Genomic DNA, 25,095 nt, shown 5'->3' with positions numbered 1-25,095 from the left:
GTATCCTATCAATCACAATCTTGACTGATGAGAAAATCCAGAACAATAAGAATGTCCTTCAGTTCAGTATTGTAGGTCACACTAGCCTTGTAACAAATATTGCCTGTTTTCCTAAGGTAAAATAAAAACAACACTAAAAATACCTCATGTGTTTTAAAAAAAAAGTTTTACTAGTCTTACCTAAGCTGTTGCATCTGAACATGTAAAATATAGTTAAACTCCAAAATGTGTGTATATAGTTTTGTATACTCACTCCAAGAAGTTGATGGTGTCAGAAAACTGGAAAAGATATATGAATTACTCCTTCGTAAATGTTTAACATCATTTAGTATTCATCCTTACTTGGAGAATATTACCAGTCAATAAGATCTGTTCTGGAGGTAATAGGGCCAGAAGTAAATCAGTGGACACTACAGTATTATACCTAAACAGTATTCAGTGCCAGATAATGGCTAGTGTAGAGGTACAGTGAGCACAAACTGCAAAATGTACTCGTAAGTGTAAGAATTGACAGAATGTCACTGTGAAAAGTGCTATAAAACTAATAACAAATAATAGCATGTTGAAATAACATTATCTTCTTTAAATCCCATTATTAGGCCAGGACAACAAAGCCAAAAATTGACAAAACTGTTTCTGCATCTGAAATGGCTTTGGAACTGGAGCAGGTAAAATCTGAAGCTGCCGCCACAAAAGAAGAATTGAACAGCTACAGGGAACGTGCAGAAAAGCTTAAGGATGAGTTGCAAGTAAGGATCACTGACTGATTGTTTATTCACTATACTCAAATTATTTTTTAAAAGTGTTATTGGACTGGACAGTTATTTGTATCCACTAGATTTAACCAAAATTTAACTCAATGATAATTATTTGTATAAAGTACAGTATAACGTTTTGCTTATTGTAAGGGTTGCAGAAAATAGGTAATAAGCCTGTATATACCAAAGTAATATGGTTCTTTGAAGTATATTAAGATCTTATTAAAATAAATACTTTAAAGCAGGTGCAGTGTTGTAATCTGTTATATTAACTGTTAAATCTATTTAATTTCAAATTCCTTTTGTTTAGGTAAGAGAACTAACTATTACACAGCTCCAAGAGAATCTTCAACAGGTAAAGGATGCATGTACATTTAGAAACATACAGTATACCAAGTCTTGCCATTTGAATACGTGTTTTTATTACATTATTTTAATGGTTTGCACTTACAGGCAACGAAAACAAAGCCTGAAATGGATGAACCGACTGCTGCATCTAAACTGGCTTCCGGTCAGAAGGAAGCCAAATCTGAAGCTGCTGCCACGCAAGAAGAATTGAACAGCTACGAGGAACGGGCAAGAAAGCACAAGGATGAGTTGCAAGTAAGGACGTGCAGTTGTTTGTGTTATGCCAATATAAATGTGTTTAAAATAATAGTAATTTGCAAATTATATTTTGATAGAGAAATGTAGAGGTATTTACATTTCCTGTGACATGGCAACTATAGTACTATAGTATAAATGTGAAAGACGCTATATAAAAATTGTTTGATCGATTTAATGTACTGTAAGTGGTCATTTCATTAATTTTAAAATTAAAATTAAAAATAAAACTTCTATACATAGGCAACAAAATCAAAGCTTGAAAGTGATGAACCCGCTGCTGTATCTAAACTGGTTTTGGAGGTGGAGGAGGGCAAGTCTGAAGCTGCCATTGCAAAAGAAGAATTGAACAGCTACAGTATGCAGGCAGAAAAGCTGAAGGATGAGTTGCAGGTAAGGACATGCTGCTGTTTGTTTTGTGCCAATACAAATGTGTTTTAAAAAAGAAAATGTGTTCTGGATGTTTATTTTGGTAGGGCGAGTTTGAGGTATTTAGATTTCCTGTGCAAATTCAGTATTGTTTTTGTGATTTATTAAAATGCCTATGTAGATGCATTGATGATGTGTTTGTTTAGGAGGTCTGCTTTTTATTATTTAATCCCTCAAGAATTATATTTGGTCTAGTATTTTGTTATATATTATTATTATTATTATTATTATTATTATTATTATTATTATTATTATTTTGTGCAGAAGCCCTTATCCAGGGCGAATTACAGTTGTTACAAAATATCACATTACAGATAAGAGTTATAAAATACAATACATTCAGCAGTAAATAAGAGCAAATTCAAATAAGAGCAAACAGAAAATACAGTAAATAATTACGTTTAAGAGTGATTCCGTTAAGAGCAAGTAATAAGTACAATAAATGGGTAAGAACGATTTAAAATAAGAGGAATTACAAAAAACATGAATACGGTTCCCTTTAAGAGTAAAATCAAGTACAAGATACAGAAAATAGGAGGGGGGGGTACAGCTAATCTGACGGTGGCGGAGGAACGGAGGGGGCAAGAGGGAGTGTAGGGATATATAATAGTCTTGAGATGGGAGGGAGCAGAAAGGTTGCGATAGCGATAGGCGAGTACAAGAGTTTTTGCAAGAGTGGAGGGAGCGGAGTAGCATGGGAGAAACGAGGAAGGGAAAAGACAAGGTGAGCAGCAGAGTTTTGGATGCGCTGGAGCTATATCAAAGAATATCATATCTTAATTTCAATTCCTTACCAGGCACCAAAATCAAAGCTTGAAAGTGATGAACCCACTGCTGTGTCTGAACTGGTTTTGGAGCTGGAGGAGGTCAAGTCTGAAGCTCCTTCAATGAATGAAGAATTGAACAGCTACAAGGAACAGACAGAAAAGCTTAAGGATTTGTTGCAAGTAATTATTATTATTATTTGTTTATTCAGCAGACGCCTTTATCCAAGGCGACTTAAAGAGACTAGGGTGTGTGAACTATGCATCAGCTGCAGAGTCACTTACAATTACATCTCACCCGAAAGACGGAGCACAAGGAGGTTAAGTGACTTGCTCAGGGTCGCACAATGAGTCAGTGGTTGAGGTGGGATTTGAACCGGGGACCTTCTGGTTACAAGCCTGTTTCTTTAACCACTGGACCACACAGCCTCACCACTGGACCACACAGCCTCTTCGATCTTCAATGATTAGTAATTGATAGTACTGACTGTGTCAGCTAAAACATTTAGCTTTAGAAAGTTATAACATTTTATTATTATTATTAGTAGTAGTAGTAGTAGTATTATTAATAATAATAATAATAATAATAATAATAATAATAATAATAATAATAATAATAATAATAATAATAATAATAATATAGTTGTTTTAAATCTTATTGACATTTGAATTGTATTTCATTTTAATGTACTTTTGTTTAGGTTAGAGAATTGGCTATTACACAGCTTCAAGAGGATCTTCAACAGGTAAATGATGCTTTAGCAAAACCTTCCATTGGCTACCTAAAATAAAATAGAATTGATAGCTTTCTGTTTCACATATATAGCATCAAGTATTGCACATGTCTTTTCATATTTTAAGTAATATGTCAGGAAGCTGTTCACTATTATAGTGCAAAGAAGGCTACAGTTCATTGTTGTTTTTGTGATTAGTACAGTGGAAACACCTACTGTAGTACAGCAGGTAAAGCATAGGTAGACATGTACTGTATGCCAAGTCAAGGTGCTGCCATAACTAAGTGTTTTAATTGGATATATTAAATGTACTTACATAGGCAAAAGAATCAAAGCTTGAAAGGGATGAACCCGCTGATGTATCAAAGCTGGTTTTGGAGCTGGAGGCGGTCAAGTCTGAAGCTGCTTCAATGAAAGAAGAATTGAACAGCTACAGGAAGTGTGCAGAAAAGCATAAAGATGAGTTGCAAGTAAGAATCAGAAAACCATTTGTTTTGTTACTCTCGCATTAACACATCTTTAAAAGAGCTCCTCAATTTTGCAAAAAAATGTTTCCTAGTTTCTAAATTAAAAAAATGTAATTAAATAAAAATAGATTTAATTCAGTCAAATGTAGTAACTATTTATTGGCATATGATCAAAATATACCCCTTTACAAGCAAAGTGATGTTATTTCCATCTCTCAAGCAGCTTTGATACAGGATACTGGTTTTATGACCAATGGCATAAATTGAATTATATTTGACATTTCTTTTGTTTAGGAAAGAGAATTGACTATTGCAAATCTTCAAGACGATCTTCAACAGGTAAATAGAAAATACCAATTCTTATATTTAATGATAGAAAACAATGGATTTAATAAATTTATGCTTCATACATACATACATACCATAAAGCAAGTATATTTCCAGAAAGCTTTTGACAAAGTCCCGCATAAAAGATTAATCCTCAAACTGAACGCAGTAGGGATTCAGGGTAATGCATGCACATGGATTAGGGAGTGGTTAACATGTAGAAAACAGAGTACTGATTTGAGGAGAAACCTCAAAATGGACCGAGGTAACCAGTGGTGTACCACAGGGATCAGTATTAGGTCCTCTGCTATTCCTAATCTACATTTAATGATTTAGATTCTGGTATAGTAAGCAAACTTGTTAAATTTGCAGATGACACAAAAATAGGAGGAGTGGCAAACACAAACGCAACAGCAAAGGTCATTCCAAATGATCTAGACAGCATTCAGAACTGGGCAGACACATGGCAAATGACATTTAATAGAGAAAAGTGTAAGGTACTGCACGCAGGCAATAAAAATGTGCATTATAAATATCATATGGGAGATACTGAAATTGAAGAAGGAATCTATGACTCAGAAATGTCTTCATCTAGACAATGTGGGGAAGCTATAAAAAAGGCCAACAAGATGCTCAGATATATTGTGAAAAGTGTTGAATTTAAATCAAGGGAAGTAATGTTAAAACTTTACAATGCATTAGTAAGACCTCACCTAGAATATTGTGTTCAGTTCTGGTCACCTCGTTACAAAAAGGATATTGCTTCTCTAGAAAGAGTGCAAAGAAGAGCGACCAGAATTATCCTGGGTTTAAAAGGCATGTCATATGCAGGCAGTCTAAAAGAATTGAATCTATTCAGTCTTGAACAAAGAAGACTACGCTGTGATCTGATTCAAGCATTCAAAATTCTAAAAGGTATTGACAATGTCGACCCAGTGGACTTTTTCGACCTGAAAAAAGAAACAAGGATCAGGGGTCACAAATGGAGATTAGATAAAGGGGAATTCAGAACAGAAAATAGGAGGCACTTTTTTACACAGAGAATTGTGAGGGTCTGGAACCAACTCCCCAGTAATGTTGTTGAAGCTGACACCCTGGGATCCTTTAAGAAGCTGCTTGATGAGATTCTGGGATCAATAAGCTACTAACAACCAAAAGAGCAAATGGGCCAAATGGCCTCCTCTCTCTTTCTTATGCTCTTATATTTATAAAGCTGCTACAGCATAATCAGAGATGATTGTCGATCAAATTAATTCCAACTCAACTTTTTCACTTAAGTTTTGTGTGTTTTCCAAACAAACTGATGTATCTAAAATTGTTTTGGAGCTGAAGATGGCAAATGTGAAGTTGTTGCAAAATAACATTTTAGCATTTAAAAATGTAAGCATAACGATGAATTACAATTAATGATATGCTGTCATTTCTAATATGCCACAATACCTGTTTGTTTATTTATTTTGAAGAGGGTTTTAACACAATGTCAAGAGTTTGTGATGTCATTTTGTTCTGTAGCTCATGATGTACTAATAGATATATATATTTTTTTTTTCTTCAGACTTTATTAATTCCATTTTAATGCAGGATATTGGTTAGCTTTTTTGACTTACCACAAATAGCAGTATGATGTAATTTTATCTTCTTGTTTAAATCTTTTATCAGGCTACAAAACACATACCACAAAGTAATGAACCTGCTGCTATATCTAAACTGGTTTTGGAGCTTGAGCAGGTTAATTCCGAAGCTGCTGTCACAAAAGAAGAATTGAACAGCTACAGGGAATGTGCAGAAAAACTTAAGGAGGGCTTACAAGTAAGGATCAGTACACAGTTGTGTGTTTTATATGAGATATAAAGGGTTATTAATTCTGACTTCCTTATAGCTGAACATAAATTAGCAAAACACACAGTGTTGGTTGCAGACCTGGGGTTGGTTATAATTACAATTACAGCATAATTGTTTGCTGAAATTACAATTACAATGTTTTTTTTTTTTCAATTACAGTTAGTTATGTTGCAGTAATTGCAATTACACATGAATCAGTTTTATATCACCTAGCTTACTATCGTACCCTGTTTATTATCACGATTTTTTCAAAAACGCTCTTATTGTCACGTTTTGTGCAGCCTGTCAAATGCGGGCTGTACTAAGTAACCACAGGGTATAATTAATTTTCAGTGCAACCAAAAACCAATAATCATCTCTGCTGATAAACTGACATTTTGTGTAGCCTCTCAAATGCTGTGTGGACGGTCTTAACGGGATACAGTTCAGTTACAAAACACCAACATCGCCAAATTTTTCTTCTTTCACATAGTCAGTCTTAAGCCTAGGACACACATGAGCGGCACGGCACCGCTAGCAGGGAGCGGCAAAATGCAGCACATATCGCTCGCCTTTTATTTCAATTAGAGTGAACACACATTGATGAAAAAATGACGTTGCAGAAAACTGTCGCAGTGGCAGAATTTTAGAACGGCAAAATATCCCTCGGCGAGCAATATTTTGCTGCTCAAACATTTTCCTGCAGTGGCAAATCTGGGTCTAGCCAATCAGGTCCATGCTGTGGGATACGTCATGTCTTGATGAACTCGAATATCCATCAACATGGAGGAGCTACTGATAGCTGAAGTTTCTCAGCATCCCAAGCTATTTGATTATAAAACTAAGAATTTCATGGACGTTAATATGAAGATTATCATCTGGTGCACAGTTGCACAGGCTGTAGGGATGCCAGGTAGGTATTATTCACAATATATTTTATATATAGCCTAGTATATAAGCAGCACAATTAAAGTATATACCTGCAACCAATAGAAACTTCCAGACTGTCAAGGTATATGGGCTTATCATGAAAGGGGTTATGCTAAGAAATTCTGAGGAAATTAGGAGAAATGTTGTACAGTACTGGGAGATGGTGGGCAGTCTTTCTTTTTTTGTTTATCGCCGCTTCAAAACCGTTAATGTGTGTCCACCAAGCAAAGCGGTATTGCTTCGCGCCACTCGTGTGTCCTGGGCTTTATACAAATGCACAAAACAAAACACTTTGGCTTGTAAACTATATGCATTTGTTTAAATGTAAAGAACGACTAAATATACAGTATTAAAACACTGCTCTTTAATTCACCGCTAGTTTTTCTTTCTTTTTTTTTCTCGCACTTGTAATGTGCTGTCCTAGGCAAACTTGAAACCCAGTTTATATCATGTGATATAAAGTGGGTTCATCGTGTAATTACAATTACACTAAAAAGTAACATGAATAGCTACACACATTAACATATATACTTTGTTTATTCTACTAAGCAGTAATCACAAATATAGAAACATACTATATACTGATTTTTCAAACAAAAGGGGGCCACTAAAAGTGGTTGAAAATACGAGAAGAATGTTCGCTCAATGGAACGGTGTATGATTAAGCTTGGAAAGGTTAGTAGTTTAACACAAAAGCAAAGAAACTTGTGAAATGTTTTTAATTACAAATTACTTTTGTTTAGATGAGGGATTTGACAATTGCACAGCTTCAGGAAGATCTTAAACAAGTAAAGGAAGCTTTGGCGAAAGCAGAGGAGGCGCTGGGCCATCATCATCAGAAAAAAGACACCAAACTCTTTGAGGGAAAACCTGACATTGTTTGCGATAAAACGAAACACACTTCAACCAAAGAGAAACCTTCACTGGTGAGGAAGAACTCTGCATCTCAAACCGATAAGCCTGCAAACGTGGACAGGAGCTTCCAGACCCCAAATGTTTTGTGTAAAGATGCTGAAATCCAAATTGATCTCATTAAACAGAATAGCAGCTCTTCAGAGCAGCTGACAGAAGTAATCAGACAGTACAAAGAGAAGATTGGGCAGATGCAGGAACTTCATGCTGCTGAAATAATGGACATGGAGACACGACACATTTGTGAGAGTGACACACTGAAGAGTGATTCTCAGATTCTGAGGGAGCAGTGCAAAGCCTTAAATGCGTTTTTAGAGAAGATGAGAGCTACCGGGGTTAGTTTGTGTAATTTATTCATACAGTGCTCTACCTTTTTTATATTTATTTATTTTGTGCCTGTATTAAAATGCATCTAACCACACTTTGTAAATGTTATATTAGGGAATCCCTGCTTCCGTTTTGGAACAGCCTGGTTCTTCCCAGTTTAGAGATGGATACACTAGTGGTAAGTTATTTATATTTTGAACCATTTGTCAGATTGTGATTTGTTATATACACACACATTTTACTACAAATGTTTATGTTCTAATGTGTGATTTTATGTTTTAGTTCAAAGCCACAGGGAAGTGGGTACAGAAATAATATTATGTTCCCTTTCAAAAGTACAAAAATGTAAACATTACCAAATGGGTGTCTACCTCATAAAGACCAGAATCCTGAATATTGTATACCAAAGCTGCTCTTTGAGCCTGTAACGCAGTCGTGACCCCGCCCCCAAGGGATCAAAAGTACTTTGCTCGCATATCTCTGCGCCATTTATGATATTAAGTGCATCGCTGAAATTGTCCATTAGGGAACAATCCTTGTGCAGCAGCATTCCATGTCAACCAGCCTGTGGAGTTGGAGGCTTTCCAGCCACCTCCTTTCCAGTCTGACTTGAGCTCCATATGCTCTTCCCAGTTCGGGCCCTGGCATACTATGTTGGCAGGACGAAAAGTTGGAGGCAGTTCGAACTATTTTTTGTTTGCTATGGGGCAAAGTCCCATGGTCAAGCCCTGTCTAAGTAGCAGCTGTCCAAGTGGAGAACATACACGGTCAGACTGCCTATGAACTGAACTGGCCAACTTGCCCCATCCAGAAAAGCTCGCTGCCCATTCCACCAGGGGCCTTGCAACATTGTGGGCTTTATTCCAGGGTGCATCTGTCAAGGGCATATGCAAAGCAGCAGTGTGGGCTATTCCCTTTAGCTTCACTAGGTTCTACAGACTGAATGTCGTGGATCCTCAAAACCCTGATTTTGTAACTAGTTTTAATGGCGGCTTCTCAGTCGACCCTTACAACGCAGACATAGAGGTGAAATGTTCCCTCAATTTTCTTACCCCAGGTACTTGTTACTGGGGTGCTGAATGGTAACGCACAGGTCAGCCTTTGGCTTAGCCTCGTAGCATTTCAATCGTTCGGCAATCTTACCCTTGCAACTGCTTTGATACACACCCATTCGGTATTGGTTACATTTCGTACTTGAAAGGGAAAGTTAGGTTATTATCATAACCCTGGTTCCCTGAAATAGAAATGTAACCATTAACCTTCAATGTCGTTATGTCCATAATTGCAGCAGGCTTGAAGGAAAAATGACACTGATCTGTGAGCACAGTACTTTTTGATCCCTGGGGGGGCGGGGTCATGACTGCGTCACAGGCTCAAAGACAGTTTTGGTATAAAATATTCAGGATTCGGCGCTTTAGGGGGTAAACACCCATTCAATATTGGTTACATTTCTTTTTCAGGTGAACGTGATATATGCTTTTGTATATACTTAAAGTACTAAACTAGGTTATATAATTTACTGCAATTTATTTGTTAAATTCTCATTAACATTTTGTCAACCCCTTTCAGACAGCAGTTCAGACTGGAGTCAGAGAATGTATTATGACATTTCCACTCAAAACCAGGAGTACAGAATCACTCCAGAGGAAGCCAGGAGAGACAATGAAATGCCTCAGACTTCATCAGAGGTACTACCTGACAAAATAAAGGTAAGGAGGGGAATGTACAACAGTCAAATGTTTACAATCTGCAGTCTGTCCCAAATGAATTACCTTACACCTGTATTCTTTCTAAACAATTAAGATTTAAAGTACCATATTCCTTCGAATTTGACACACTTTTTTTTAACCATTTTTGCTTTTTAAAAATATCCTGCGTCTTAAATTCTAGTACAGTATAGTGATGTGTGTATTAAAATCAGCAACAAAAGACGTGAATATCCAAGTACACAAACAGCAATGTGACTGACTGCCAAGAAAAGACAACACAAACAGCTGCCCAAATACACAAGCAGCAAAGTGACTTACTGCTGAGAAAAGACAACAAAGATGTATGCCTGATTTCAGCTTTTCACAAAGAAGCGGTATTAGCTTCCTGAGGAATACCAAGAGAAGCTTTTACAATTTTATCATTTCTTTTTTTTTTTTTTAATTTAGTCGTTGCCAATTTTTTTTTTTTATTATTTTCTCCCAATTTGGAATGGCCAATTATTTTATTATGCTCAGCTCACCGCTACCACCCCTGCGCTGACTCAGGAGGGCGAAGACAAACGCACGTTGTCCTCCGAAGCGTGTGCTGTCAGCCGACTGCTTTTTTTCACACTGCGGACTCACCATGCAGCCACCCAAGAGCTACAGCGTCGGAGGACAACACAGTTCTCGGGCAGCTTACAGGAAGCCCGCAGACGCCCAGCCAGACTACAGGGGTCGCTGGTGCGTGGTGAGCCAAGGACACCCTGGCCGACCTAGCGCTCCCTCCCCCCGGGCGGTGCTCGGCCAATTGAGCGCCGCCCCCTGGAAGCTCCCGTCCTCGGTCGGCAAAGGAATAGCCTGGACTTGAACTCACGACGTTTAGACTATAGGGCACATCCTGCACTCCTCGCAGAGCGCCTTTACTGGATGCGCCACTCGAGAGCCCCCAATTTCATAATATCTAACTAACAGTATCAGCTTGGATAGATCGGGAATGCTGATCAGACCACCGTATTTTTCGACATGACAAGCAATACCACAGTTCACAAATTGTGAGAAAAACAGGTTCTAACTGTTGTGTTTGCAATGTTGTCAGTGCTGTTGTGGTTGCTGGGTTATGTGTTGCCTGATGTTGTGCTTGCTGTTGCCAGGATGCGTGATGCCGTGAGTGAGTGGTATGCGTCTGACAGATATGCCATATTAAGTATTATTCACTACACAGCACAATAAACGAGCTACGTGGTTAATCTACAACAACACTGTTTCATGTCGGTTTTGTTCGATACAACAGCTTAATTGCGGTTGTATGTTTGTAAATGCATGTTTATTTGATGTTTTATTTTTTCTTCAAATTGAGGGTGGTAAATTTGGTCTGCGTCTTTAATTTGATGGCGTCTTAAATTCGAAGGAATACGGTATACAGAGATTGGGCCAGACCATTGGCAGACTTCCAAATCATTAACAGAATTTTAAAGTATACATTGTACAACACTGGATACTAGAGCAATAAATACAGAATTGAGTACAGTATCACGTGGAATGACTGTAGTTAGTGACACAAACAGTTGGTCAAAGCAATGTGAAATCTTAGCATAATATCTTTAGACTATGACCCTGCGTTCTCCTCTACCTGCACTTGGCTGCCAGCACAGTTGTTTTTAAAAGAGAACACTTAATTAAATAATTGATGTTCTTTCCATAGTACTTGTTGCGAGAAGTACTTCAGGAAGGAATTCAGGTGCTCTCCCTGTCCGAGGTCCCTTGCATTGAAGGGAAGATGGGAACATCAGAGCAGTATTCTGAATGCTGGCAGAAGGAGAAGCAGGCACTCCTGGCTACGGTTGAGTCACTCAGGGTTTTGATTACCAAGATGCAAGTTCACAGAGATACTGAGGTAAATACATATTAATCAAAACAAAAATATATTCAAGAATTTGATGTGTATAGTAGTAATGAAAACTTATTCAAAACATAATGGTAAAATAAGCAATATTTTTGTAATGATCTGGCCAAAGACAACATGTAAGCAATGACAAAGACATGTTTTTATTGCCCTTTAGATATCTTTGAATTTTGCATCAGCTGAAGGTGTTGCAGACTGGCGTGGAGAACTCCTCCAAGCTATCCAGCAAGTCTTTTTGAAGGAGCGCAGTGTTCTTAAGAGTGCACTTGAAACGCATATGGCATCACTGGAGACTAGTGACATATTTGTACATCTGAACCAGCTGGAAAACCGGCTGCGTGAACAGGTGAAAAATCGATGTAAAGTTTTGACCAGTTATCTATGATAAGGAGTCTAGGAAGAACCCTGAATGTTGAAATATAATAATAATAATAATTACAGTTCTGTGGGCAGAATAGTTTCCCTTTCAAGTACGAAATGTAACCACTACCGAATGCTGAATCCTGAAAATTTGTATACCAAAGCTGCTCTTTGAGCCTGTGACACAGTCATGGCCCCGCCCCTGAGGGCACAAAAGGCCCAGCACATTTTTCTTTTCAAGATTGACCTTACTTATTGCTTCTATCTGTATATATTCGCTTTTATTGTGTTTTTACACATATGTGATATTAAGCTAATCGCTGTAATAGTTTTTACTAATTACACTTATTGTGTGCATTATTATTATTATTATTATTATTATTATTATTATTATTATTATTATTATTTTTATTAATTTAGCAGATGCCCTTATCCAGAGTCGCTCCTTGCCAGGGATCCAGCAACATAAGTCAGTTGACTTTGTGCTCTCCCGAGGTTACCACACCACTACTGGTACCGACTCAGTACCATCTGGGTGCTAAAGTCACCAACCCGGTACCAACCAGGTTCTGATTGGGTACCGTACCTGTACCGACCTGGTGCTGAAGTCTGCCAGGGGCCAGAGCATGCCAGAGAGGCACTGGCTAATTGCAGCTTCTGCAAGTTTTCTGGCCCTTTCTCCAAATGCACGCTTGAGAAATGGTTATCCCACAGCTCTAAGGAGCGCTGTGCATCCCTTACTCCTGCTCAGCACTCTTCCTCATCACCCTGTCTTTGAAAGGTGGCTGCATAGCCTACCAGTCAAATTTGCTGCAGTCCCTTTATGAGAACCACAGGCCCTCACCACAACAGCTGGATAAGCTGCGCCTGGTTAACAAGAACCTGCTACAGCTCAACGGACAGGCTGGTTGTAGAAACCTAGCTGCGCTGGTAGCTGCACATAGGCAGCTTTGGCTTGCCCAGGCACGTGTGCCTGATGGGGACAAAGCGCCGCTGTTGGACGCCCCGATCACTCCAGAAGACGAGATGCCCCACTAAGGAGCTGGTTCGCCTGCTTCCTAAGCAACCCCCTTCAGTATGTAAACCAGCAGCCCTTGGCCACAGCAGCCTCAAAGACCGGCACATCCGGCTGCGCCCGCTACCAGAGGGGATGTTCGGAACCGGCCCACGGCTGCTCACCTCGGAGGCTTTTATAGGTTCTGCCTTTCAGCTGTCTAGGGCTTTCCAATAGGGTCATTGACACCCATGCCAGAGCAGCGTCCACGCATTTCCAGTACGGGTATAAGTGGGCTGTCTTCCACACGCGGTGTCTGCCTCTAACCCTTTTACACAAAAACGATGCACAGGCTTGACTATCGATAGTTGTCAAATGATACGATGCATTGATATATCGATGCATCGCTTCAGCCTTAGTAAATACCCATTCGGTAATGGTTACATTTCTGTTTCAGGGAACCAGGGTTATTTTTTGTGATGGTGGTCCACTATGAAAGGCTCTATATAAAATATATATTGATTGATTATGATAATAACCTAATGTTTTTCCTCTTGTATTATGCCCCATGGAAATGTTTTTTACAAAATCCAAACTCCAACAATGTTTTGCCTTGCCAGGATGCTCGGAACAGGGATGCCATGGAGATCCTTCAGGATGCTGACAGGAATAGTCTGCTGATGGAGATTGGGCAGCTGCAAGCACAGCTGCAAAGGGCTCAGCAAGGTGATAGCAGGGGTGACAGGGCTTCAGCACAGCTGGCACTGCAGACAAGCTCAGGTACAGGCTTTTAGTACTATACATGATTCACAATTTCTATGGAACAGGATACAATTCATTCAAACTGTTACTTTATTAATTTTGTTGTGCAGTATAAAGTGACAGTAGGAAGCATTTCAATAATTCCAGGGCATCATTCATACGGTATAATGGCATAATATACTTAATAATGTATATAATATACACAATACACATACAGGACCCTTTTCACAATACACAACACATTTTATTTAAATAAGATTGACATTAGTGAAACTTCTAAAGGGGATTTGGGTTAATGCTGAAGTTAACACTAGAATCATACAAAACTGAATGGCAAGGTTTCCATTTTAACCTGTACAAGCCTAGTGCACACTCAACTTCTCCTTGCAGTTGGTAGCTAATGTTTATAGTACAGTTTCATAGAACAAACTGGTTCAAAACACAGTGTTCACAGAGATGTATATGGTTTAGAACAGAAATGTGCATAATTCATTTGGAGAAAGTAATTTCACATTTTTAATTTGTTCACAATACAATGTTGCCTTGATAGATACAGTGTCATGAAAAAGTATTTGCCCCCTGTCTGATTTTCTGCATTTTTGCACATTTTTCACATTGTATTTGGTCAGATGTTTTTGTGTGTTGTAGTAGTGTATAGAGGAAGTCAAAGAAAAAATGACACCAAAGTTTGGTGCTTCTTTCATTTGTCTGGTGTGCAATCTTCAGGTGTGAAAAAGTTATTGCCCCCCCTAGTTAACTCAACCCAATTAAAGGGATAATTAGGCTCAGCTGTTTGAGTACTTTGGTTAACAACCAGGCCTGATTTGGGCCAGCCCTGCCCAATATAAATCTGACTAACTTTGGCCCTTACCATCAGAGTGAAGTTGTCAGCACACATGTTCTAGAGGCACATCATGCCACGAACAAAAGAAATTCCTGAAGACCTCCGGAAAAAAGTTGTTGATGCCTATCAGTCTGGATAGGGGGTTACAAAGCCATTGCTAAGGCTCTGGGGCTCCACCGAACCACAGTCAGAGCCATATTGTCCAATTGGAAAAAGTTTGGGACAGTAGTGAATCTTCCCAGGAGTGGCCGTCCTGCCAAAATCTCTCCAAGAGCAAGGCGTAAAATCGTCCAGGAAGTCACAAAGAACCCTAGAACAACATCCAGGGATCTGCAGGCCTCTCTCGCCTTGGCTAAGGTCAGTGTTCATGACTCCACCAGCAGAAAGACACTGGGCAAAAATGGGATTCATGGCAGAGTAGCAAGGCGGAAACCATTGCTCACTAAGAAGAACATGAATGCTCATCTCAAGTTTGCCAAAAAGCACCTGGATGATCCTCAGGAGTTCTGGAACAATGTTCTAAGGACAGATGTGTCAAAAGTGGAACTTTTTGGCCGACACGGGCCCCGTTATGTCTGGCGAAAACCAAACGCTGCATTCCACAGTAAGAACCTCATACCAACGGTCAAGCATGGTGGTGGTGGTAGTGTCATGGTTTGGGGATGGTTTGCTGCATCAGGACCTGGACGCCTTTCCATCATTGAAGGAACCATGAATTCTGCTCTGTATCGGAGAATTCTACAGGAGAATGTCAGGCCATCCATCCGTGAGCTGAAGCTGAAGCGCAGCTTGGTCATGCAGCAAGACAATGATCCGAAACACACAAGCAAGTCTACATCAGAATGGTTGAATAACAAGAAATTTAAAGTTTTGGAATGGCCTAGTCAAAGTCCAGACCTAAACCCCATTGAGATGTTGTGACAGGACCTGAAACGGGCAGTTCATGCTTGAAAACCCACAAATGTCACCGAGTTGAAGCAGTTCTGCATGGAGGAGTGGGCCAAAATTCCTCCACGGTGCTGTGAGAGAATAATCAATAACTACAGGAAGCGTTTGGTTGCAGTTATTGCTGCTAAAGGTGGCGTAACCAGTTATTGGTTGTGTGGTCCAGTGGTTAAAGAAAAGGTCTTGTAACCAGGAGGTTCCCAGTTCAAATCTCACCTCAACCACTGACTCATTGTGTGACCCTGAGCAAGTCACTTAACCTCCTTGTGCTCCGTCTTTCGGGTGAGATGTAATTGTAAGTGACTCTGCAGTTGATGCATAGTTCACACACCCTAGTCTCTGTAAGTCGCCTTGGATAAAGGCATCTGCTAAATAAACAAATAATAATAATAATACTGAGTCTAAGGGGGCGATTACTTTTTCACATGGGGGCATTGGGTGTTGCATAACTTTCTTTAATAAATAAATGAAATGTGTATCAAATTTTTGTGTTATTTGTTCACTCAGGGTCCCTTTTATCTAATATTAGGTTTTGGTTGAAGATCTGATAACATTCAGTGTCAAAAATATGCAAAATTGCAGAAAATCAGACAGGGGGCAAATACTTTTTTCACGGCACTGTAGCTGTCTCTGGTGCTTTTATTTATTTATTTATTATTTTTTTTAAAGATGCTTGGTATACAAAAAAGATTACCCTTAATATGTTATCAGTCCTTGTTTAGTGTCATATTCCAGCTCATAATAAGGAAACTATGCAAAAATCCTATACAGTATTTTTATCCTGAAACATTCCATAAAATGGTGTTGATCTGTTAAATCTAGCCAAAACACTTCTGAAAAGTCATTGTAAAGACAGAGTTAGACTGCCATCTGCCTGATGTCACAGCTGGAAGAGTTCTACAGAGTACGCTATCACAGATGCTAAGAAAAAAAGTGGATTTGTTTTTGCATACCTTGGTTTGTGGTTTCTTTCTCATATAAGATCAAGTCTCATAACTATGGACTAATGTACTTTGTAGTAACTACATTTTTATATCTCCCTTAGATGGACATCAGGACTATACATTGCAAGACAATCAGGCTAGTGTTGTAGAACTGGAGGTGAATCGTGTGAAGGAAAGTGGAAATGAGCTGAAGGATCGTTTCCACTCTGAGAAGATGGTGATAGCTGAACTTAAGAATGAGCTTGCGCAAACAAAACTGGAACTCGAGACAACCCTTAAAGCACAACACAAACATTTGAAAGAGCTGGAAGCTCTCAGGTGAATTATTATTTTTTTCCTTCTACAATATTGTACTGATTTTAAACACTAACATACCAAGCAGTAGATTAATATATGGAATCAATGAGCTTGTACAACTGTATACAAACGTTTTGCATTACCCTATAGAATGAACAGATTTTGCTTCATAAAGTCGAATGAAACCTGGCGAATAATGTTATGATAGCATATTGAATTACACACAGCTTTGTAGTTTTCCATAATTTTTTACTTAACAAAAAAATGGACACAAATGTAAAAATCTGACATTTTGGAAATCTAACATGAAATACTGTACTACTATTATGGCTTCCAGCACACTTTTGCGATATCATTTTGTAGTTTCTGTGATTACATGATGCTAAATAAAAGATCTAAATTATGTTCATATAGGTTTTTTTTTTTTTTTTCTAAAATTCTATTTTGTTGACTATTGTGTTGACAAAATATTAATAAAGGATTCAATAAAAGAGCATCTGCTAAGAGGCAGGGCTGAAGTAGCTGCCAGTGTGTTCACAGCAGCCATGAAACAGTGTGCTCCCCAGTGTGACTCACCAGTGTGTTCATTTATCTGGTGTGCTGCTTATCTATGTTACTGAACCATGTGACTTTTTGTCAGCTTTACAGTGTTAAGGTTAGCTTGCAGTAATGGAACCTTTAACAGACCGCTGATATTTCTTACAGAATGGAGAAAATGTTAACCAAGTCATTCATAAACAACCATGTTATCATTTAATAGATCCTGCAAAGCAAGCAACCAAAGCAAGTTACATTCATTCATCAAGCCTGTCTATTTTGTTTGGATAAAAACTAATTTTATTACTAGAGGGTGCCAATGGTTCCTTATTTATTTGAGTAATTTCTCCAAAAACATATCAAAAAACATTTGTACTAATTACCGATCGTTCTCTTAACAGGACTGAAGTTTCGGAAAAGACTGCTGAAATGGACATGTTAAATGATGCTCTGGCAAATGAGCAAAAGAAATCCAGAGAGCTTCAATGGGCATTTGAAAACGAGAAGTGTAAATCAGAACGAAAACAAGAGAGAGAAAAGGAAGAATTTGAGGTAGTTATAGCAAATGTGTATTGGGTATTATGTGGCCATGTAGTTTATATGACAACATGAATTAAACAGTTAACCTATTAAAAAGCTATTTCCAAAAATTGTTTTACTAATTATAATCCAAGAAAGCAAAGCATTTCATTCAAGGTCTGAAAGGCACATTGGCAATAGTGTATTTACTTATTTTTAAATACTTGTACATACTTTTGCCCCCTTTAAAATAAGGACTTGAAGTTCACACTTGAGGACCAGAAACGTAAAAACTGCCAGATTTCAACCCTCCTGGAGCAGGAGCGACAGGCAGCAGCCAATCTGAAGCAGCAGACAGAGACAGAAAAGACCCTTCACCAAGCCCAGCTCTCCCACGAGCTGAGCCGCATATCGGAGCTGCAGGTGCTGCTGGATTCAGAAAAGGCCAGAGCACTGGAGCTGAACAGCGCCCTGGAACAGGAGAAAGAGCTGCGTAGCCAGCTGAATCTGAGTCCACAGCGGCGACTGGAGGCAGGAGACTCGACAGCCGATGCTGGGTGTAGTCAGATGGAGGATGGTGTCCGGACCATGAAAGAGCTGCTTGGTGACCTCCAAGGCCAGCTGGATGAGAAGCACACCCGTATCGTGCAGCTGCTGGAGGACATGGAGAGACACAAGCTGGAGGTGGTGCAGGTGAGGCAGCAGCTAGATGAGGAGAGGCAGCTCCACCGCAAGGCCCTGCAGAAGGAGCAGGAGGCCTACAGGCTGGTGCAGGACAAACTGGAGCAGCTGCAGCTGAAGGATGAAGATCTCCAGAGGCTGCTGGACAGGGAGAGGCAGCTTGTCGTCAGACTTCAACAGGAGAGGGAGCGGCTCCAGGAGAGTGTCAGTGAGCTGCAGGACCAGGAGAACCAGAGAGAGAACGCTGATCAGCCTGATCCTCAAACGGTAAGCTGTCTGATAAGCAAACAGTAGCTAGGACCAGTGATTAGAAATTTTACCAGGGATATCATTTACATTTTTGTGATACAGAAAAGTATGTACCAAATTAGTCAGCCAGACAATCTTATGATGAAAATTCCAACTATAATGAAATAATATTTACTTAATGTCTTTATTGAATACTTTTTTTTAAACATCTTTGTGACAATGCAGAGTCTCTGTAGAGCAGATATACCTGTCGACAGAACGAGAGATTGGGTGTTGCAGCAGAAGATTTCTGATGTCCTGACAGTAGGCTCCAGCGGTCACTCTCTAAATGAAGCCAATGGAGGAATAGCTGCACCAGCAGACATAAAGCATCTTGACGGCATCATCCAGAGACTTCAGTTAATTGCTTCTAAGCTGAAAACGCTGGCAAGCAAAGCATCCAGCAGGTAAGATAATTGACTGAATTTAGAATTCAAGATTTGTGATCAACCAGTTAAGAAACTGACTGATGGTGTTCTCTGATTATGTTACCGACTACATTATTAATGATGTTTGCACTAAGGAGATTTGGAGACTTAAAAAAATAGGAATAAATTAAAACCATAGTGAGTAAAATGGATAAAACCGTTGTTTTTTGTTGTTGTTTTTTCCATTTATTGATTTTTTGTTTTTTGCATTGTGTTAGGATCCCGTTCGAAGCAGCAGATGATGAAAATCTTATTTGGTTACAGAACAGCATTCAGGACATTGTGTCTCAGCTTCAGCAGCTACCAGCAATCCGTCCTAAAGTAGAGGTAAATAAGAGAATTAGTGTGACTTACTGTTATCATAAATGTCAGTGTGGGGATGCATTTCACAAACTTGTCAACCTAACACAGTCAGACCTGGTTACACATGGAGAATTAACAATTTAATTACTGAATAGGAATAGGTGGATAACCCAGTCACTGTTTTTTTTTTACAACACTGGGAGTTGTGTGTCTGCTATACAGCCTGCTAAATTTGACTTCATGTTATTTTGAATCTCAGTTGTATGTACAATGACTTAAAGTTCTTTCACTTGAAACGTCTTTAATCGCTTTGCTGAGTTTGTGTGACTGACAATTTCATGGTGTTCTTTTTATTGCTTATTTGATTGACTGCTAATCATGCAATGTACTGAGACACTGTTTTAATTTCAACTTCCTTGTTAAAATGTATGGTGATTTTGAGTAAAACAAATAAGGCTGTAAATATGAATGGTTTACAGTATGAAATGTGGGATACCTGTGAGCTGTAATGGTTGCTGTGTTTGCCTATTGGTCACATGATGAGGGGTAATTTTGTCTACCAATTTCATTCCATTTGGCCAGCAACTAACATAACCGTGTTTCTCCAGCAGAGTGTGCTGCTACCCACAGGCAGTAGTTCTTCCAGCTCCCTGACAGAGCGGTTGCTAAGGCAGAACGCAGAGCTCACAGGGTTTGTGAGCCGCCTCACCGAGGAGAAGAACGACCTGCGCAACTCTCTGATCAAACTGGAGGAGGAGGTCCGGCGCTTCCGCCAACGAGGCCTTGGGGGACTTCATTATGTAAGTGGTCAAATACGACTTTTATAAACATCTGTCGTCTGGTCTCCTTGCTTAATGATCCGTCGGCTGAAAACTAAATCGGTTCAGCTTCTCAGGTTGGTAACAGGAGATAGCAATGGAGTGTGCACCATTGAAAATGAAATTTAAAGGGGCTCCCAAGTGGCGCATACGGTAAAGGCACTCCACATGGAGTGCAGGATGCACCCTGTATTATTATTTATTTCTTGGCAGACGCCCTTATCCAGGGCGACTTACAATTGTTACAAGATATCACATTATTTTTACATACAATTACATTATTTTTTACACATTATTTTTTACATACAATTACCCATTTATACAGTTGTTTTTTTTGTTAAAATTTAGTCGTTGCCAATTAGTTTTTATTATTTTCTCCCCAATTTGAAATGCCCAAATATTTTTAGGCTCAGCTCACCGCTACCACCTCTGCGCTGTCCTCCGAAGTGTGTGCCGTCAGCCGCCCGCTTCTTTACACTCTGCAGACTCACCATGCAGCCGCCTCAGAGCTACAGCGTTGGAGGACAACGCAGCTCTGGGCAGCTTACAGGCAAGCCCGCAGGCGCCCGGCCAGACTACAGGGGTTCGCTGGTGCGCGGTGAGCCGAGGACACCCTGGCCGACCTAACCCTCCCTCCCCCCGGACGACGCTCGGCCAATTGAGCGCCGCCCCCTGGGAGCTCACGTCCACGTTCGGCTGTGGAATAGCCTGGACTCGAACCGGCGACGTCCAGGCTATAGAGCGCATCCTGCACTCTAGCGAGTGCTTTTACTGGATGCGCCACTCGGGAGCCCATACAGTTGGTTTTTTTACTGGAGCAATCTAGGTAAAGTACCTTGCTCAAGAGTACAGCAGCAGTGTCCCCCATCTGGGATTGAACCCACGACCCTCCAGTCAAGATTCCAGAGCCCTAACCACTACTCCACACTGCTGCCCCTGTAGCCTGGAGTTCCCACCCAGGGGGGGGGGCTTAGGTCGGCCAGGGTGTCCTCAGCTCACCACGCACCAGCGACCCCTGTAGACTGGCCGGGCAGAGTGAAAAAAAGCAGTCGGCTGACGGCACATGCTTCGGAAGACGGCGTGAAGTCAGCGCAGGGGTGGTAGTGGTGAGCTGAGCTTAAAATACAATTGGGTGTATCAAATTGGGAGAATAAAAACGGGTAAAATCAATTGGCGACTACTAACAAAAAAAAAAGAAAAGAAAATGAAATGAAATTTAAACTTCAGTGGGTTCTCTCCTTCGTAAAATAGCAAAGTATTGAAGTGCTGAGTTTTAAACTTCAGTTTCATGCCAACAATTGTCTAAAAGCAGATTCAGAGGCACCAATGATATATGAATTATATAGTACAAAATCAGATTATTATTATTTGTTTTTAAAGTATATTGTGTCACTAAAAAGATGCTTTTAGTCTGTTGGTGATCATAATTTGGGGAATTCACTGTATTCCATACATTTACTGATTTAAAGCCATCACTGCTTCTTAATTGCAAGGGAACATGAATTAGCAATGAACATAAAAACAGGTGTTTCACATCTCTCTGTGATCGTCCTTGTAGTAGTTAATTAAATTCTTCAAAAAACTGTGGAAAAAACTAAGCCATTCTACAGCAGCCAGCTCCATAATTCCACCTAATGTAAGCTTTCTCACTGAATTGTCAGTCATAATTGTACAATTATTTATTGTAATGATATATTTTATCAGTTAGCAAGTAATATATATACAGTGCCTTGCAAAAGTATTCAGACCCCTGACCAATTCTCTCATATTACTGAATTACAAATGGTACATTGAAATTTCTTTCTGTTTTGATATTTTATTTTAAAACACTGAAACGCCAAATCAATTATTGTAAGGTGACATTGGTTTTATGTTGGGAAATATTTTTAAGAAAAATAAAAAACTGAAATATCTTGCTTGCATAAGTATTCAACCTCCACACATTAATATTTGGTAGAGCCACCTTTCGCTGCAATAACAGCTTTAAGTCTTTTGGGGTAAGTATGTACCGGCTTTGCACACAGTGTCGGAGTGATTTTGGCCCATTCTTCTTGGCAGGTTTGCTCCAGGTTGTTCAGGTTGATTGGACGATGCTTGTGGACCGCAGTTTTCAAATAGTGCCACAGATTCTCAATGGGATTGAGATCAGGACTTTGACTGGGCCACTGTAGGACATTCACCTTTTTGTTCTTGAGCCACGCCAGTGTTGCTTTGGCCTTGTGCTTGGGATCATTGTCCTGCTGAAAGGTGAATTTCCTCCCAAGCTTCAGTTTTTTAGCGGACTGAAGCAGGTTCTCTTGCAGTATTTCCCTGTATTTTGCTCCATTCATTCTTCCTTCAATTTTAACATGATGCTGCCACCACCATACTTCACTGTAGGGATGGTGTGTCATGAGGCATGGGCAGTGTTAGGTTTGCACCACACATAGTGCTTTGAGTTTTGGCCAAAAAGCTCTATCTTGGTCTCATCTGACCACAAAACCTTTTCCCACATCGCAGCTGGGTTACTCTCATGCTTTCTGGCAAACTCCAGACGTGCTTTCAGATGGTACTTTTTGAGTAATGGCTTCTTTCTTGCCACCCTCCCATACAGGCCAGTGTTATGCAGAGCTCTTGATATGGTTGACTGGTGCACCATTACGCCACTCCCAGCCACTGAACTCTGTAGCTCCTTCAAAGTGATTGTTGGCCTCCCTGTGGCTTCTCTCACAAGTCTCCTTCTTGTTTGAGCGCTGAGTTTTGAGGGACGGCCTTTTCTTGGCAGTGCCTGGGTGGTGTGATGCAGCTTCCACTTCCTGATTATTGATCCAACTGTGCTCACTGGGATATCCAAACACTTGGATATTATTTTGTACCCTTTCCCTAATCTATGCATTTGTATTACTTTATCTCTAACTTCTGTAGAATGCTCTTCGGTCTTCATTTTCCTTCAGATTCACAGTGGGGTTTTTATCCAGAAAATGTGACAGCAACTTTAATGGTTCACAAGTGGAGGCCAATGGTAAGGTAATTGTGTCTTCGTTAGGGCAATTTCTTTCATCGGTGTAAACTGGGAGCTTCCACAGCACAGGGGTTGAATTCTTATGCAAGCAAGATATTTCAGTTTTTTATTTTTCTTAAAAATATTTCCCAACATAAAACCAATGTCATATCTATCTATCTATCTATCTATCTATCTATCTATCTATCTATCTATCTATACATATACTTTTTTTTTTTTTATCGAACTCCGTTTTTTATTTTTACAATGACAGTGGAAAATTAAACATGTCCTGTTTTGTAAAGTCCAACAGGAAGCCCCTGGATAACCAGGATACCATTGATGTTCTCACATCTGATCAAGAGACCTGGAGTAGGGAAAAAGACAACCTTGAAAAATCACTCCACCAGGCGGAAACAGAAGTGAACAAACTAAGGGCAGAGCTCAGAAGCGATGCGTTGTACAGAGATATGACAGGGTCTGATGTGGACAATGTAACATTAAAGGTATGTTACTTTTAACATTCATTTATGCATTGCTTTTGCATTTTGTCCTCTTGCCCACCCTAACATGCTCACAAGAAGACACTTCTGCCATTGCCACCTTCAAACCTTGTAGTGTTAAAATGACCATGCCTGTAGTTTGTACAATCAGTTCACATCAGTTGTGATGTGCTGTAGTTTGCAGTTAACCTTACTTAGATTTTAATAGCCAGTCTTGTGTTTGTATCCCCAGAGGATCTATGGCAAATACCTGCGAGCAGAAAGTTTCCGCAAGGCTCTTATTTACCAGAAGAAGTACCTGCTGCTGTTACTGGGAGGCTTTCAGGAATGTGAAGAGGCTACCCTCTCCCTTATTGCTAAAATGGGTGGACGGCCGTCTCACAACCTTGAGATAATAACACATCGCTGCAGAGGTTTTACCAGGTTCAGATCCGCTGTCAGAGTTACTATAGCCATTTCCAGGTAAGCCTTCTGAAGTGTCATCTAGATATATTTATTTTTCTCCCATACAGTATGAGCTTTATTGTCTTTCAGTCAATCGGGTGCCTTAAGGATATATGTATGATCATCATTTTTGCTGTGTAGGTAGCTAAAATCGTATGTCTTCTTTATTACCTTGTTAGAACAAAGTCACTTTGTATTTCAGAATGAAGTTTCTGGTCAGAAGGTGGCAGAGAGCTGCAGGTTCAGGGTCAAGCCCATCATCCAGTATTAACAGAAATGGATTTGGGCAGATAACAGGTAAGAGATCAGTTGCAATGAGTAACAATGGAACTTTTATTTTAACAGCATTTTTCTTGGATAGTTAACGAAAAAGGTATTTGTATTTACACAAACTTGGTTTCAAGTTAGAATGTATCTTTGTTAAAATATTTCTCATCCCTGTGTAAAACAAAACAACATTAGGTCCTTATAATTTTGGTACTAATGACTTTTCAATTGTTTCAGGTAATGAGGCAAGAACAGGCTCCCCGTTCCATCCTGGGGGTGTTGAGGCATATAGAGACCGCAGAACCTCCAGCAGAGCGAGATCAGGACTGGAATCCCCAAGGTCAGCTCTCTCACTGCAGCAGAAGTAGGACATGCACTTTGTATTCTTCAGCATCTCTTTAGTTTTAATATATTGCAAGCATGCTTAAATGTTAACTTTGGAATCCTGAAGAACAACCACGTTACGCTATAGATGGTACTGACCAGGGTGTCGTACAGATGGGTGGTCCTTAAGT

General features: G+C 39.7%; 1 protein-coding gene across 7 annotated transcripts in view; it reads left to right on the top strand.

Moving 5' to 3' along the window:
• Positions 1-25,095, top strand: part of LOC117435622 (A-kinase anchor protein 9-like) — a 102,953-nt gene that overhangs the window by 76,976 nt on the left and 882 nt on the right. For 4 of the 7 annotated variants that reach the window (XM_059012563.1, XM_059012562.1, XM_059012561.1 and 1 more), the window contains 25 exons: positions 600-749; positions 1,069-1,113; positions 1,212-1,361; positions 1,605-1,754; positions 2,588-2,737; positions 3,256-3,300; positions 3,609-3,758; positions 4,050-4,094; positions 5,742-5,891; positions 7,577-8,080; positions 8,187-8,250; positions 9,642-9,781; positions 11,466-11,657; positions 11,824-12,012; positions 13,641-13,800; positions 16,617-16,833; positions 17,751-17,901; positions 18,124-18,816; positions 19,024-19,244; positions 19,484-19,592; positions 20,177-20,368; positions 23,672-23,872; positions 24,102-24,331; positions 24,516-24,610; positions 24,818-24,944. In XM_059012563.1, coding sequence (XP_058868546.1) covers positions 600-749; positions 1,069-1,113; positions 1,212-1,361; positions 1,605-1,754; positions 2,588-2,737; positions 3,256-3,300; positions 3,609-3,758; positions 4,050-4,094; positions 5,742-5,891; positions 7,577-8,080; positions 8,187-8,250; positions 9,642-9,781; positions 11,466-11,657; positions 11,824-12,012; positions 13,641-13,800; positions 16,617-16,833; positions 17,751-17,901; positions 18,124-18,816; positions 19,024-19,244; positions 19,484-19,592; positions 20,177-20,368; positions 23,672-23,872; positions 24,102-24,331; positions 24,516-24,610; positions 24,818-24,944 — 4,520 coding nt within the window. The remainder of the gene's footprint in view (positions 1-599; positions 750-1,068; positions 1,114-1,211; positions 1,362-1,604; positions 1,755-2,587; positions 2,738-3,255; positions 3,301-3,608; positions 3,759-4,049; positions 4,095-5,741; positions 5,892-7,576; positions 8,081-8,186; positions 8,251-9,641; positions 9,782-11,465; positions 11,658-11,823; positions 12,013-13,640; positions 13,801-16,616; positions 16,834-17,750; positions 17,902-18,123; positions 18,817-19,023; positions 19,245-19,483; positions 19,593-20,176; positions 20,369-23,671; positions 23,873-24,101; positions 24,332-24,515; positions 24,611-24,817; positions 24,945-25,095) is intronic. The other 3 variants (XM_034920856.2, XM_034920857.2, XM_059012564.1) reach the window with 3 other exon arrangements.

The sequence above is a fragment of the Acipenser ruthenus genome, chromosome 3, assembly GCF_902713425.1.
Source record: "Acipenser ruthenus chromosome 3, fAciRut3.2 maternal haplotype, whole genome shotgun sequence".
Taxonomy (NCBI): Eukaryota; Metazoa; Chordata; class Actinopteri; order Acipenseriformes; family Acipenseridae; genus Acipenser; species Acipenser ruthenus.
Note: the sequence above shows the minus strand (reverse complement) of the source record. Positions and strands in the feature narration are given on the sequence as shown.